This window comes from Suillus plorans (genome assembly GCF_016647745.1).
Source record: "Suillus plorans strain S12 chromosome Unknown HD556scaffold_42, whole genome shotgun sequence".
NCBI lineage: Eukaryota > Fungi > Basidiomycota > Agaricomycetes > Boletales > Suillaceae > Suillus > Suillus plorans.
The window spans coordinates 287,475-303,923 of record NW_024537426.1 but is presented as its reverse complement, the minus strand read 5'-3'; the positions used below and the strand labels follow the sequence as shown (position 1 = coordinate 303,923).

The 16,449-nt window shown below is 49.8% G+C and overlaps 3 protein-coding genes across 3 annotated transcripts; 1 reads left to right on the top strand and 2 right to left on the bottom strand.

Moving 5' to 3' along the window:
* The first annotated feature begins 189 nt into the window (after positions 1-189).
* On the top strand, positions 190-2,140 carry HD556DRAFT_644778 (WD40-repeat-containing domain protein). Its single transcript, XM_041311170.1, has 4 exons — positions 190-1,548; positions 1,604-1,684; positions 1,739-1,966; positions 2,022-2,140. The coding sequence occupies exons 1-3, from the start codon at positions 440-442 to the stop codon at positions 1,938-1,940; spliced, it is 1,392 nt and encodes a 463-aa protein (XP_041158400.1). The 5' UTR covers positions 190-439; the 3' UTR covers positions 1,941-1,966; positions 2,022-2,140.
* Positions 2,141-2,702: 562 nt separating this feature from the next.
* HD556DRAFT_1240516 (thymidylate synthase/dCMP hydroxymethylase domain-containing protein) lies at positions 2,703-3,668 on the bottom strand (the record flags this gene model as incomplete). Its single annotated transcript, XM_041298118.1, has 2 exons — positions 2,703-3,109; positions 3,161-3,668. 2 exons carry the CDS (start codon positions 3,666-3,668, stop codon positions 2,703-2,705), a joined length of 915 nt encoding a protein of 304 aa, XP_041158399.1.
* Positions 3,669-10,364: 6,696 nt separating this feature from the next.
* Positions 10,365-15,752, bottom strand: HD556DRAFT_1445226 (uncharacterized protein; the record flags this gene model as incomplete). The annotated part of the gene is made up of 12 exons (XM_041306900.1): positions 10,365-11,419; positions 11,481-11,539; positions 11,893-11,968; positions 12,023-12,433; positions 12,464-12,524; positions 12,561-12,709; positions 12,764-13,012; positions 13,065-13,272; positions 14,245-14,358; positions 14,409-14,578; positions 14,630-15,362; positions 15,417-15,752. The coding sequence occupies 12 exons, from the start codon at positions 15,750-15,752 to the stop codon at positions 10,365-10,367; spliced, it is 3,621 nt and encodes a 1,206-aa protein (XP_041158398.1).
* Between the last annotated feature and the right edge of the window lie 697 nt (positions 15,753-16,449).

Below are 16,449 nucleotides of genomic sequence, written 5' to 3'. Positions count from 1 at the left end.
TTAGCATGTAGCACCGAAATCCAGTGTCTGAAGAGCTTGAGCCTGTCACGATAGACAGACTATAGACGAATGAAAATAATTAAATATCATTCAAGTTCTGTTTTCGCGATAGATACTAAAAGCGTCATAACGTTGTGTAAAGCAGACAATCAGATCGAGATCGAAACGTTAAGCCAAGGCATAACTTACGTTTCATTATGTTCGCCACGCTAGCATGATTTGAATTGAGTGAATTACCATACCTGTTAGGAATCAACCATTAGCGCTGCCTCATGGAATCCATGCTTGCCATGCACATAAGACCCATCCTCGTTGTTTGCTTGCTACCAACAAGGAACAAGTAGAACAAGCAGTAAGTTCTGGTCAACTGTTCCCGTCCTTTTTGATCATGAACCGAGTCAGCCAGACAAAGCGCAAAGAAGCCTCACAGTAACGAGCTATGTCTCCCGAATTCCTTGCGACGCCTATCATCGAGGAAGCTATGACTTCTGATTCTGAAGTCCCTGCGCTGCCGGCTACTGAAGAAGCTCAGGACCCAACTCAAACCGAAAATTCAGCTCCGAAGCAAGAATTTGTAGGCCACGAGGACTATGTTTGGGCTTTTGTCTTCTTGCACGACAATATCCACATCGTGAGTGGCTCGTGGGACGGCACGATGCGCAAGTGGGACTGCGACACGGGGCTTCTTGTCGGACAACCATGGACAGGCAAGGGAGGCTGCATACATGCATTAGCACTTTCACCGGACGGAAGGACAGTTGCGTGTGGAAGGATGGACGGAAGCGTTCAGCGGTGGGACACCGACAGTGGAAAGATGATTGAAGACGTTTGGACGGGTCATAGCCGGGAAGTAAGGTCACTGTCGTGGTCACCCAACGGAGACCATATTGCAAGTGGGTCCAGAGATGGGACAATCCTAATCCGAAAATTAGACAGTGGACAAACCGAGATGGGCCCGATCAAGACGGGGCAGCGTTGGGTGAATGTTCTTGTGTATTCACCTTCAGGCGACAAAATCGCATCAGGCGGGTTGAATGAGACGATCTGCATTTGGGATACAAAAACAGGCGAGCTCGTTCTCGGCCCCATCGAAGAACTGGGGGCCAGTGTTACGTCGTTGTTGTGGTCGTCGGAAAGCAAAAAAGTTTACGCCGCTTCAGACAAATTTGTGCGTGTTTTCGACAGTAATTCAGGTATCGAACTTCATCGCTTCGAGCACGACGATTTGGTGAATTCTATCGCGCTTTCACCCAAACACAATGTACTGGCCTGCGTGGGCCAGCCAGGTGTTGCACAACTATGGGACACAGAGTCCTATGAACCATTACTCCGTCAGTCATTCATTGACCGCCAAACTCTTCGCTGCGTAGCATTCTCTCGAGATGGGAGATACCTAGCAAGTAGCGGACTTGACAAAAAACTCACCCTGTGGGTGGTAAAAGACATGGTCCCTGAGCTTACAGTAAGTGTTTGCACGCCCATACTGCAAGTTGACAAGCTATACAGTAGGAAACTCAACCCCAGTCACCAACACCATCTTGCCTCGACGTCAGTACTCTCTCATCGGACCGCCTTCCTTCCATTACTCACGGAACTAACACAGGTCGATGTTACAAATCCTCAATCAAGGAGCGATGTGTTCACCGACGACGAGTCGGATACTTCATACGGTGATTGCTTTCAGGTAAATCTTGTGTTTTGTCGTGCATACTAGAACACTAGTATTGATGGTGAACAGACTGACCAGCCCTATCATCCTTCGGCACCATCTTCAGGACCCTATCGTCGTTCCCGGAATCACAATCTATCCCCCACTCAGCGCTTCTGGAACACTATTACTGTCCCTTCTCGACGCCACTTGCCAGCAAATGAGTCCACCGCGCTGCAACCACGTCCCAAGCACAGTTTCTTTGCACAATACACTGGCCCGCAGCCCGTAACAGTCGCATCTGGAGGGGAAAAAAGTGTAAGCACTGCATCAGGTGTCCCTCGTTCTGCTACACACATTACCGAATCTCCAGAGGATCTACGTAGAACGTCCGCCTGTGAAGATTAACACTCAAACTGGTCAGTCATCTTCAACGATAACTCAGCCTACAGCGCAGCCACGTTCGATGTCACGGCCTCAGACTCAGACTCAGGTGCAGACGACAAAACAACAACCTACTCCAGAAGAAAACTACGGTTGCTGGAGCATTTTTTGCCTCGTATTCTGGTGCATCCGCCGCGCTCGTCCTGTTGTCCCCACTGCTGCTCAGCTTGCTGCCTCGTAATGTTACTTTACCATGGATGTTTCGATGTTTCCTATATCTCATGTGTACCGCATTAATCTTGATTGCGTGTTTTATCGATCTAATTGCTTGCAAGGGTCTATATTATTCTTTCTCTGCGTACATCAGTTTTCCTGCTGTTTCTCGCATGCGTGTCTGACATCTGTTGACGTTCGTTTTATTACAAACAATATCAAGTGGATGCTCTCCGTTTCGAGGTACCTGACAGGGCGCTTGTCATTTCACTTTGACATACTCGTCTGACTTAAGATTCATGAAACGCGCACGACGAACGCGGAGTAGCGCAGAGGATTGCCTTCGGCTCCAGGCCGTCATTAATTCATTAACCATTCCTGCAAAAATCTTTTTTCGACAAATAACTTGGTATCATAATTCAGTAGCAGTAGGGTAACGCATTCTACAGTTTTACATCTACACACTCATCTTCATCGCTATCGTTGGGTGAGGATCGTACCCTTCAACCACAATGTCTTCCGAATCGAATCCGTCAATGTCAGTTATGTCCCTTCTGAATTTAACTTTTGGAAATGATCTTGGTTCGCGTTTGAGTTGTATTTCGAGGGCATCAACATGGTCGCGGTAAACATGTGCATCTCCAAGTTGGATGATAAGCTCGTGGGGTATGGTCCCCGTAACGTGCGCAACCATATGCGTTAGGAGCGCGTAAGACGCGATGTTGAAAGGGATGCCGAGCCCAAGGTCGGCTGAGCGTTGGTACATAAGACATGATAGGCGTTTAGGAGCATCGGGTGTAACGGGGAGATGCACGTAGAATTGGCACATCATATGGCATGGTGGAAGGGCCATGAGCGGCATAGCTGAGGTATGAGATCAGCGCGCGTAGGACCAACAAACCGAAGTAAACCCACCTGCTGGATTCCATGCGCTCAAGATTATTCGTCGATCAGTTGGATCGTCTCTGATCTTCCTAATACACTCCTTCAGCTGATCGACGCCCTGATCGGTGTAGTCTGTGTCACAATCGACGTAGTTTGCGCCAAAATGTCTCCATTGAAACCCATACACGGGGCCAAGATCACCCTCCCGTCTGTGTCCCAAACCGCGCTTCTCAAGAAATTCTTTGCTTCCGTTTCCGTCCCATATTTTGATGCCCTTCTGCGAGAGCACTCGGGCGTCCGTGCTGCCTCGGATAAACCAGAGAAGTTCTTCTACGATGGCGCGTAGGAACGTGCGTTTTGTTGTGAGGAGCGGGAGCGTGCTATCTGCGAGAGAGAAACGGAAAGAGGGGGGTGCAAAGATAGAGAGGGTGCCCGTGCCAGTGCGATCTGGGCGAACTTCGCCTATGTCTATGACACGGCGGACGAGGGAGAGATATTGATGCTCCTCGTGTGGCGTCGTGGGCTCTGTGCTGCCCATTGTCGAGTATGCCAGTGAACGATAGGCAACACGCGCATAGTTGGCAAAACGCGTCTGATTGTTTACAAGAATAGTCGATGCCGGCGGCAATTTCCAAAAAGGTGCACGGGCAAACATAGTGCAACAAAATCGATTTGTATTTCAACGAAGCAAGGTATCGACAAGGTGTAAGAAACCTGACGAGAGAAATGGGGCACAGGCGATTGTTCAAAAACGAAGCGGTTTAAATGGTGAAACCGATGATTACCTACTGGGGGGTGACTGCGTTGTTGGCAGATTCAGAACTCGAGGGTTTTGCCAATAGGTCTGGTCCACGGCAGAACAAAACCTGGCAGAACTCCAGAATCTTCGCGCATGTTGGTCAGACCGTCACAGTGACGATGCATTTTTCCACGTGCGTCAGGTTCGTCGGCGTGATCCCTCCGTTGTGAGTCACTATTATATACCATCGCGCGTTAGTATTGCGTGTTATTTCGCCATCCGCTCCACAGTGAAGTTGTCCATGTCAAACAAGAGGAAATAAACCGACTGAGAGAGCGAAAATGCCTTAGGTGACGCTTCTCCTTGTTACGCAGGTAGCCAATGGCAAAGATGCGATCCTTACCATGAATTCAATTCAATTCAAGATTCATGGTCAGGATCGCACTTGGCATGGTAAAGCATTGGAAACGGAACACAATGATGTCGAAAAACTCTCGGATGACCTGCAGGTCTATAATCAGTCAGTAGCCTTCAGTAGCTCCATTCGCTGACGGCCTGCAAGCGGCCGACCTTTCTTGGTGGAAAAACCTTCCGAATCGAAATTCAGTCGCTCAACTTTTAGTGTTGCTGGCAGAAGTCAGTTTTTGCCAACCGGTCTGGCAAAACTGGTTGTGCAGATGACACAGTTCGAATTTATGCAATAGAAAATGAAATTCGACGTAAGATGGTGGCATAGGTGCATGCTGGAAGACGGCCCTTGTCACCCTTGGCAGCACTTTTTAGTGCTTCCCATGGTCTGTCAGACCCGGTTTTGTGGTAGGACATAACACATCTCTGAGATAACCCTCTCCTAGGAGGGTCTCCCTCAAATCCTCCAGAGTCACCAGAGTACCCTCATAGCCTCGTTGAGAGAGTCTCCCTCCCATCCTCTGGAGTACCCTCATAGGCCTCGTTGAAGGGTTGGCTCTGGTTGTCCGTGGCACGCCATGCTCCTAGAAGAGCCCTCAAGCATGTTATCGTGCCAGTGGATCCCACTGCCCTCAAAATAATATAGAGCCTCTGGTGCTCCTCTCACATGCATTATGTTTTCCTCTTTGTCATATCCGCTGTGTTTCTTTTAGAGGTTCGAGGCGAGCGGATCAGGAGGGAGCTAGTAGATAGGGACAATATATCTCAGTCTATATTTTGGGACTCTTAGTCCATGTACAGTACCTAGTAGATAGGGACAATATCTACTCGTTTGAATCAGTACGCGCTCTAAAGTAAGTTCGAAAGTAACAACTCACATCTCAGTCTATATTTTGGGACTGAGATGTTCGTTCGATATCTATGAAGTTTATAAGGTAAAACTGACGCGATACGTATATTAGCGTTGTAAGGAGAATGATAAAGTGAAACATTGGTATCTAGACGTCGAGTGACACTCGACGTCTCTTTTCTCGTGCCTCTGTCAAATGGTCGCGCTCGTACTACGTGGCGTCGTCCGAAGCATCCGATACGACCGAACTCAACACTCCCCCTCGAGCGGGACCGAGTGACATCATGGTCCTGAGCTTCTGGAAGCGTGGTCGTGGTAACGGCTTGGTGAACGTGTCTGCTACGTTGTCATCAGTAGGACAGTAGCGTAATTCGAATGTTCCGTTCTTGATATGCGCACGAACAAAATGAAAACGTATGTCGATATGCTTCGTGCGCGCGTGGAACTTGCTGTTCGACGCTAACGCAATCGCGGACTGATTATCGCAATGAATGGGGGTAGAGCCATGGTCTTCGTCGTAGAGTTCTTTGAGGAGAAGCTGTAAGTAGAGTATCTCCCGCACAGCAGCCATCAAGGCTATATACTCTGCCTCCGCAGTGGACAACGCTATAATTGGTTGCTTCCTCGAGCTCCATGCAACAGGGCCGCCGTTTAGCATAATCACGTACCCAGACATTGAGTGGCGATGGGGCTGGGAGGCCCAGTCTGCATCGACGTAAGCTTCAAGTCCTCCATCCGTTCCCCCCAACGTTAACCCGTGGTCCGCTGTACCTTTGAGGTAGCGCATAGTGCGCTTGGCAGCTTCCCAGTGCACCCTGCCGGGGTTGCGCATGAACTGGGATAGCGTGGCCACAGCGAATGCTATGTCGGGCCTCGTGCTCGTAGCAGCGTACATGAGTGAACCAATGCCACGCTGGTACGGCACGTCCAGCATGTCAGCGAGTGCGGCATGAGTATCGGGAGACTGCTCCACCGACAATGTGCAGCTAGCGTCCATTGGGATCACTGCGCTCTTCGAGTCGGTGAGATGGAAGCATTCAAGTATGGTACTGACATAGGCGTGTTGGGAAAGGGTGATGGTGCGCTCGGGTCGGTTCCGTTCTACCCGTAGACCCAATAACCAGCCGAGTTCGCCCAAGTCGGTGATTTCGAAGTACTGACGGAGGTGGTGTTTGAATTCAGTGATGTGTCGCAGGTGTTTGGATGTGACCGCCATATCGTCGACTGAGACGGTGACCACCATGTGTTTGTCAGTCTCGCGTACGTAGTAAACGGCTTGGTCAATTTGCGAACGCGTGAATCCCATCTCTAAGAATACACTTGCCAGTTCTTCCGACCACTCGAATCCCGCCTGCTTTAACCCATACAAACATCTCTTCAGCTTCAGAACCTTGCCCTCATCTCCAGCCTTCAGGTATCCAGGAGGTGCTCTCATGTAGATGTCTTCCTTGATCTCAGCGTGCAAGTATGCGCTCTTGATGTCGACTTGGTGAATTTCCCAGTCCTTCTGGGCGGCCATAGCGAGAACGGTACGTATAGTGGACATGTTGGTGGTTGGAGCGAAAGTCTCCGAGTAATCGAGGCCGTGCTTCTGACGTTGGCCGTTTGCCACGAGTCGGGCACGCAGCTTGAGTTTCTCACCGTCCGGGCCGTGTTTGGTGGCCAAGACATAATGGCAGGGTATGACGTTAGCATGACGTGGTACGTTTACCACTTCCCAGGCTTCTAACTTCTCAAGCTGACTAAGTTCATAGTCTATCGCCTCTTTCCATTCCACCGCGTCTGGACCGTTCAAGGCTTGCTGGAGCGTCGGTTCGGGCTCTGCTGCTGCTAGAGCCCAGTGGGTAAGTGGAGCGTCGTTTCCGTCCTCGTCTGGGACAGTCGCTATAGAAGCTGACTCCCCTTCATTCAGGGCCTTGTAGTACCCGATTGGAGGGCGAACGCGCGTTGCTCTGGGGGCAGTAGGTTCGGGGAGTGGTGTCTGGAGCTTCGGTGGGGTAGATAGTGTGGGTGTCGAGACGTGCTGATCGTTACTCGCTGGCAACGGCACCTTCTCCCCCTCGATCGGTACGTCTGCAGCCACGGTTATAGTTGTGGGCACGAAACTAATGTTTCGTTCTACAGAAATGCGACGCTTACCCGGCCAGTAGACCCGGTACCCTTTGCTCTGGTCGTCCACGCCTATGAAAACCGCCTCCTCCGCCCTTGCCTCCAGCTTCCCAGCGTCCTGTAGGTGGACATACACCTTTGCGCCAAACTCGTGGGCCTGGGCCAAATTGGGACGGCGACCGTGCACCAGGTCGTATGGGGTGTGTCCTGGCGTTGCCCTTGAAGGTAAGCGGTTACGCAGCCAGCTGGCATAGCTGACTGCGGCAGTCCACAGGAACTTGGGCACGTTACGTGCCAGCAACATCGTGCGTGTCAACTCGACTAGCGTCCTGTTGAGGCGTTCAGCGACACCGTTCTGCTGGGGAGAGTCGTGTACGGTGAGTTCTCGTTTGATACCCTGACCTGCTAAGTACACATCGAATTCTGCACTTAGGTACTCTCCTCCCCGGTCGGAACGCAGAGTCTTAATCTTCGCGTCATGCTGCCTGGTGAGTCGTGCTTCATATTGTTTGAAAGCTCCAAGGGCCTCACTCTTGTGCTTCAGGAAGAGGATGTGCGTTTCGCGGGAGTAATCGTCAGTGAAGCTCATGTAATATGAGCTCCCACCTATGCTAACAGTTTGTGCAGGTCCCCAGAGGTCAGTGTGGATCAACTCGCCATACGTCTGCGCACGACGTTTCGACTCCTTTGGGAACGGCTGCCTCGCAGCCTTTCCCTTCTCACACGCCTCGCAGAATTCTGGTTCCGAGGCGGAGTCGAGCTCAACGCCTTCCACCAAGCCCTTTTCGACAGCGGACTTAACTGCCGAGTGCGATACGTGTCCCAGTGCACGATGGAGTTCCCCCAAGGTGACTTTTCCCTTGGCTAATGCAGCATGATGCTCGTGCTGACCCGCAACGGTGTATAGGCCGTCGACGTGAGGTATTTCGGCGATTACTTGCCGTTTGGGACCCATGGACAAGATCCTGCAGTTGGTCCCCTCGAAATGGACTGATAATCCGGCGGCCGTTATACGGTTCGTCGCCACGAGCGTATAGCTCATCTTTGGCACGTGCAGTGCGTCCTTGAGGGTGACTCTGGTCCACTTGGATCCTAGCGGTAAGTGCATTCTTACATCACCGCGACCTATGGCACTAATTATCGAGCCGTCTGCAGTTCTAATGTCGAGGGGTTTGATTGGGGTATAGGAGATGAACTCGGCTCTGTTTGGGCAGAAGTGGGAGGTAGCGCCAGAATCAATGATTGCTGTGCGGTTCTTTTCGGGTGAGTCGTTTTCTCCAGTCATAGGCACGCTGTCTATTAACGCGAAGGCGTAGTTATCCTGGGAGTCAGTGGCGGCTGCTGCTGTTGCAGCAGTCTTGTTCTGTCTCGCCTTCTTCTGACGTGGGCCCTGCCCTTCCTTGCTGCCTCCCTTCCTCCAACAGTCACTCTTGTAGTGGCCTTTCCTATCGCAGTTGTGGCACACCACGTCTGCGTTCTGCTGGTTGGAGTTGCCAGTGTCACGGCGACTCCCTTGGGTGGCTCTAGCTGTAAAAGCTGAGTTACTCCCTTTTTTTCCAGTTCTACGTTCTGAGAGCTGACGGTGCTCGTATTCCTCGGTGACCACGCTGATCAACTCATACGGGGTAAGCACCTTCGTGGCTATTTTGGCCGCTGCGTTTATTGACGAGACCAACGGGCGGTAGGATTCGGGCAATGAGCCCAACGTGATCGCGTAGAAATCGCGGTCATCTATACTAGCGCCCATGCCCGCAAGCAATTCTCGGAGGCGTAGTTGCTCCCCGAAATGCGCTTTAACATCGCCCCCTTCCTCGCATCTCAATTCCTGGAGTCTGTGGCGGAGGTCTATCTGGACCAATTCAGTTTTCCCTTCGTGGATCTTGCAGACCTCGTCCCAGATGGAGGCTGCGCTGCCTAGGTTTTGGATCCAGAGCAAGAGCTGATCGGAAATGGTACTGAATATTTGTTGTTTTACCATTGAGTCCTTTTGCTGGTATTCGTCTATCTGATCGTCTAGGTCCTCGATTTCCGCATCCGTTGGCTTCGAGCCGTCCTTCTTCCTCGGTTTCCCAGTCGACGGGTCAACCTCGAAAGGGACGGGCTTTTTCTTACGACCGTCGATATATCGCATCAGGCCTCGAGCGCCAATCGCCGTCAACATTCTTCCCTTATAGGTTATCCAATTCAGGCCGTCGTCGGCGAGCTTTGGGATGTTGAAGAGCGCGGAGTTGGAGCTGGGGAGCGAAGTATCCATGGTAGTAGCAGGGCTCATAACCTTTAGAGGTTCGAGGCGAGCGGATCAGGAGGGAGCTAGTAGATAGGGACAATATATCTCAGTCTATATTTTGGGACTCTTAGTCCATGTACAGTACCTAGTAGATAGGGACAATATCTACTCGTTTGAATCAGTACGCGCTCTAAAGTAAGTTCGAAAGTAACAACTCACATCTCAGTCTATATTTTGGGACTGAGATGTTCGTTCGATATCTATGAAGTTTATAAGGTAAAACTGACGCGATACGTATATTAGCGTTGTAAGGAGAATGATAAAGTGAAACATTGGTATCTAGACGTCGAGTGACACTCGACGTCTCTTTTCTCGTGCCTCTGTCAAATGGTCGTGCTCGTACTACGTGGCGTCGTCCGAAGCATCTGATACGACCGAACTCAACATTTCTACTTACACCTATGTCGTCTTATCTCATCACATGTTTTTCTTCGTTGAAATTATATTTATAGTTCGTACTTATGTTATTCTAATAAAATATATTGCACCCCAGTACGGTCATTCTTAATTTTCATAGCAATATTGAGCCCGTTCTGAAGCAAACAAGAGCAGCTGCTGGAGCCACTAAACTGATATTGTCAAAGTCAAAACAACAAGGTCCATAGCAACATAGGTAGGGTATGAGAGGGACAGGGCAAGAGTACAACAGGGTAAGAGTACAACAGGGCAAGAGTACGACAGGGCAAGAGTACGACAGGGCAAGAGTACGACAGGACAAGTGCAGGAATGAGCAAACCATCATGGCAAACTATCACTGCGAAAAAACAAAGCAAGCACGAAGATGAGCTAAAATAATGAGCTAAAAAAACACAACTGCAGCCAGGCCCATATCAAAAGTCAATTAAGATGAAGGAGGGCGCGGAGAGTCAACTGGATCTCGACTAAATGATCGCGGCACAGCTTCATGATGAGCATAGTCCAAAGATGGAGCATTACGACGATCCATCCATCTGGAATCCAGGTGACGAGTTCTTCTTGGAGGGTATCCGCTTTCACGGTAAGCTCCTCCACCAAATGCCCGGCGCTCATCGAGATCATCACGTCGAGAGTATCCACTTTCGTGAGCATATTCAGGACCAAGTACTGGGCTGTATCGACCTGGGTATGTACGTTCACGCTCACCGTGAGCATAATGGTCATCACGGTATACCTCCAAGGCTGGAGAGCTATCCCGTGTGGTGAAGTCACTGTTGGCATGAGGCTCGTTGGATCCGTAACGGTCGTGAGGTTGCAAACTAGGATAACGGGGATTGCGATGGTCACGGTGATAGAAGGCATCGTGAGGGCGGAGAGCATCACGCTCAATGATTGGAGAATCTTCACGCAGATGATGGACCTCACGACGACGCACAGCCTCGTGCATGTACCACGGCTCACGAGAATGACTGCGAAGAGGCTGACAAGGGTCACGCAAGATGTCGCGAGGGGCGTGATGGGGAATGTCTCGAGGGTCATGGAGGACATTGTGACGAGGCTCGTGAGGATTGCGGAGAGGGACAACCTCACGTTGAGGTTCCCATGGGTGATGTATAGGGTCACCCTCATGAGGGTCTCGCTGGACAGCCTCATTGGAGCCTTGCTGGATACCCTTGGGAGGGTTATGATGGACAGGAAGCTCATCACGAGCTTGGTGTGTGGTATCTGGAGGGTCGCGAGGGTCGTGAACGATATGGTGAAGATCCTCCTCAATAGGATTGGTGGTTCGAGCCTCTGAAGGCAAGTCTTCCTGTACTGTTTCCACAGCGACATTATCTAAAGCAGGGGGGACAACACTCTTCACAGCCACATCCATCTTCTTACCCTTGTCCACTTCAGATCCATCTGAGTGGCTGTATGCCATCCGAAGAGCACGTTTCATTGTACCCTTGGATTCCTTGGTGATTGGACGTGGTTTTACTAGAGGGTAGATCAATAGATATTTTACAAGAATGTTTGATTTAGAAAAGAAAAGACTTACCCTTTGTGTGCGCGTTAGAAGGACCATCCTGAAGTGACGCTACTGCTGCAGCTATACACCTAGGCAATGTCATGGGTATCTAGCACCCACCGTGGGTTGTGGGTGTGGGTACCCAGGGGTATGGGTGGGGGTAGGCACTTAGGATACCCACACCCCTACCCACACCCACATGGTGGGTATGTATGTAAAAAACTTACTGATGTTGGGTTTTTATTTAGCTTATATCTCTCTCAAATGACTGCCAATTAACAAGGTGAGACTAGCAGTATATTTGTCTCCAGTACTACTACAACATTCATTAAGATATCTAAGTGTGTAGTACCAATCATTCATGTCATACCCATGGGTATACCCTCTATGGGTGTGGGTATGGGTAGCCATCCCTGGTACCCATGAATATACCCACACCCACCAGGTGGGTGTGGGTTTTTGGTGGGTGTGGGTGGGGGTATCACCACAGATACCCATGGGTATACCCATGTCATTCCCTATATACACCTTGAGTCAACTAGAGTTAAGTTAGAATAAAGGGGGGTACTCACCCCCAGCCTCAGGCTCTGGTGATGCCGCCACACTCGATGACCCCACTGTCAATGGGGACAGAGGGCCACCCTTCATTGGAGAAGTCGTTGAGGTTGGTAAGGCAGGTGCTTTGGGTTGCTTCGAATGTGCAACTTTCCTCCCCACTTTTGACACGTCAGCCTTCTCGTTGGATGAGGCTGGTTTCTTTGATGCATGCGATGTATTCCTAGACTTCAGTTTTCTCTTCTTTCCACGTGCTTCTTCATACTCGCTGTCAGGCTCTGTGGCGACATTCTCTCCGGCCGAAGTAAGTTCAATCACCTCATCATGTGCAGCAGTCGGTTCCGGCTTTGGAACAATTTTGAATTGGCGTGAGGGTGGTCGTGCAACGACTTTAAACGGAGGTGGTATTGGTGGTGGTGCAGTGATTTCTACTCGCATGTTAGCTTTTCGGAACTTACGAACAGGAGGTACCACTGGATGATCATCATCTGAACTGTCATCGTCATCATCATCAGGTGGCTATGGGGCTTTTGTCACTTTATCGGCCTTTTTGACTTTGGTAGCTGCATTGCTGGGCTTAAGACGAGCTGGGCCGTGGTAGTCTGTGTCACCATTAACAAACAGTCGTCGAGCACCGGCATGTGGCCAGTCAGAGGGAGGCGCTATGCCTGTGATGACCGGCCTTTCGGAGGCCATAACAGATGCTACAAATAATATTAGAATTATAATGTGCTTACAACAACGTAATCGAAACTTACCTCGATGTACCTTGTCAACTTTGACAACTTGCATAGTTCCTGACTTCAATGCCTCCACAAGCACCGCGATTTCTTTCTGGGTCAGTGCCCCAATACCCTTGTTCTTTGAGTTCTTGTTGTGAGCTTCGCCAGGCAAGAGACACCTGTCAGCTGGATACCCTCTAATGCAGAGATTGGCATCAGCAAGCGCGCTGGCCATGCCTTTCCAAGGGAAGTTTTTATCCCAGGCACACTTGCCCCCAAGCTGGGCTAGTGTACATTTAGTTAGATGAACCAAAAGACCAGCAACGTTCCAACGTACCAACTTGTTTGATCAGTTCGAGCTTAATCCACTTCAAACCATCATCACGTCCTTCGGGAGCCTGAGACTGATCGCGACCATTGTTCGAAGTCGAGCGGGGGGTCAATGAGTCGCTGTGGGTATCGTCATGGAACACTTCATCCACCGCAGCCAAGGACGTTGTAGAAACAACAATACTGTGAGGAACAAATGATGCTCCAGACTGTATCTGTAAATGTTGTGAGGTCGCGCGTTGCCTAGTCTGCTATACTTGAGACGACAAGTGCGTTCGACCCTAAAGGGGAAGCGAGTGCAGCAAGGATCTAGTAGTGTGCGCCGAAGGCGCTACTGGTCGGCTGATGCGAAGCGCGAGAAAGTGCGCAGGTGCGCACAAGGCGCGGGAAAGCGAAGGTACGCGCGAGGCGCGGGAAGCGCGCGCGCGCGTGAGCGGTAATGAGAGAGAGTAAGAGTGAGTTTGCTTAAGGGGTGATTAGATACTAGACAAGAGATACGAGCGCGAGGTGTCAAAGAATAGATTTCTACTATGTTCTCCTAGGTAGTATGTGGGTGGTAAGTGGGAGGTAAAGTTCTTGTTGGAAAGTAAAGTGTCTAATAATATGTACTGCTGGCGCTTATATGGCACCTAAGCGCTGTCATGCGGAGCCGAAGCGCTACCGAGTAGGTATGTAAAGATATATGTAAGTAAGGGTCCATGGTAAAAATAGAGGTGGAACGATATGTAAATAAGAGAAATGGGAATATACGCACTAGAGAGCTTGGTGGACAGTGGATGGATGCTTCTGGATGGCTGGCGCTATAGGGCGCTCAAGCGCGGGAAAGCGCGCGCGCGTATACATCGTAAAGCGCGGGAAGTCGTGCGCGCATGCTGCGCATTGCGTGGGAAAGCTGCGCCTCGTAAGGGAATAGCTGTGGATAGCACACAGAGTGATGCTGCAAGTCGTGCTGTGTACTCCCTAGTGGAAAGTGCCATATCACACAATGCGAGGCATGAGTCTCTACAACGTGCTATTGCTATTTGGAGACACGGCGTCAGTTGTAGCATAAATGTAGTCATATTCATACTTACTATACGTGTGCTTTAAGATGTCCGATGATGGCATCATCACTGGCTCGGCATCGTGTCTGCCAGAACTACATCTTGCTAAGTATATGTAAGGATTTAGACGACAAATAATCTTACCCCTGCAGCACCCGGCGTACTATACGAGTGACCAAGTGATCCGTCTTCATTGACCACTTTGCCACATAAGACAACGGCTGCTTCAAAGCCACACTTAGCGGAAGCAGAGTCAAGCTAAGATAACAATATGAGGCGATGATGAAACTTCGGGTGAGATAACATACAATCTGTATTACTCTTCGATAATGCTTCTGGAATCCCTGTCCACGCTGAGCTATTGTTTGAGTAGACGATCCAAGGAGTAACGCCTCCTCGTGCATTAACAGAAGGTCTTGATAAGAATCGGGATAGGCCTCTTTGAATTTGTCATAACATTGAGTGCGCACGGTTGCACCTGTAAGAAATATAAACCTCCTGTGCAACAAGACGTAATATGATAACTCACTAGGTGTGCCACCTCCGGCTGGGGCCTCTCGGCCAATACGTGCAAGTTCCGTCTTTATATGCTCCTTGAAGTAGTTGGCGTACAAGTTCCAATAGTTGGTACCATTCACGGTGCGTCCACGACTCTTCAAGAACAAGTTAATCAACTGTGAAACAGGAAGCGTAGTAGATGTCGAGAGGTCGAGAAAGCAGCGCTCGACTGCAGCAAACCCTACATCGAGTGCTGTGTTCAGTTCTGCGGACCTACGCCCGGTAACAGTATGCCCCTCTTGATGGGTCACTGGCTCATGCTCTTCAGGAAAGCGTTGATGAAAAGCAGTGGCCACACCAATGGAATTCATCGAGGTGGAAGTGTTAATCTGGAATGGTGTTGGTGGAATTATGTTTGTTGCTGGGAGGGGAGGTGCATGATCTTGAGGCGATGATGACGGAACAGGCCTAAGGATGAATGGTGCGACTTCGCCTGAAAAATCCTGCGTAAATCCTGAAGGTGTTTGGCCTGTAGTGTGAGGCTCTAGGGAACATGCACGAGAAGCCATTGTTTGACCTGACGAACTTGCAGGAAAATTAAAACTTGGAGGCGGTGCTAAGCGGTTCATGTCCTGTGTGATGAGGTGATGTTGTGATCCTCCAGGTAAAAAAGATGTAGTCCCCATCATGGTAAAGGCGTCAGAGGAGTTGGGATCCATCCACACAGGTTGCTGGCTCATAGAGCCATAAAAAATATCCTGGAGCTAGGCAGGAGCATGTGGAGTAGGAAATGGCGACGCGTGTCGACTACTAGCCACGTGGCCTGTTAGCGATGATGTTTCGTTTGTTGAAGTGCTGTCTGCCACCGTATGCGTGAAGTCCGTTGTACCAGACTGCACAGGTGCGGGATCTTGATCTCCCAGAGTGAGGTTTTCATAGGCCTGGCGGCGGATTGATGCACCTTTGACAAGGCCAACATCACGTGCTGTGGCCTTGAGCTTACTCCTGAGTCGTGAAGGAGTAAGCTCAACAGGTGGTGTTGCACATCGACGACCACCACCGAACTGTTCTTGCATGTAATCGAAGGTATCTGAAGATAGGCCCACATAGCTCGAGTGAGAAGATGGTGGGTTATCGGGGGCGTTTTGAGTCATTTCTGTAGTATATAGTCAATGATAGTCCATAGAAGAAGAATGTGAGTGCATGCCTACTGACCTGTATGCAAAATACTAGAGAGAAAATCTGGCGGTAATTCAGAAGGGACACAAAAATAAAGCACCAGAGCCCTGATACTTATGAGGCTGGTTTGAGCTGATACTGGGTCCCTCTGCACAACAGTAATCCATAGTTTCATTCGGACTAAAAAAAGTTAGATTGGAACGGTAGAACAGAAGCTAAACAAACGTACAAGACATTAAATTTATTCGGATAGTGACCGAGATGCACAAGCTCGTGAGTGAGGGTGAGTGAGGGTGTGGGGAGCCTCAGGAGGCTGAAGAGAGGTTCCCGTTAGTAATGTTAATATGGATAAGGTTGAGCACAAGTGACCTACATTGCAGCCGAAGATATGGTCTAGACCCGCTGGTAGTACCATCATATCAGAAAGGCTGAAAGAATATTAAGGATGATGTGAATATGTACAGCGCCAAATACAGATACAGATACACATAGAGTCGAGCATAAGGAAACACAAATGACTTACTTTGCAGCTGAAGACTCGGACTGGTGGTATCATCATGTCAGAAAGGCTGAAATGAGCTTTAGAAAGTACAGGTGACTTACTTTACAATCGATGATTTAGACTCCCAGATGTTGGATATCAAAACTTCGAATCGAAGTGGTTACCAAAAA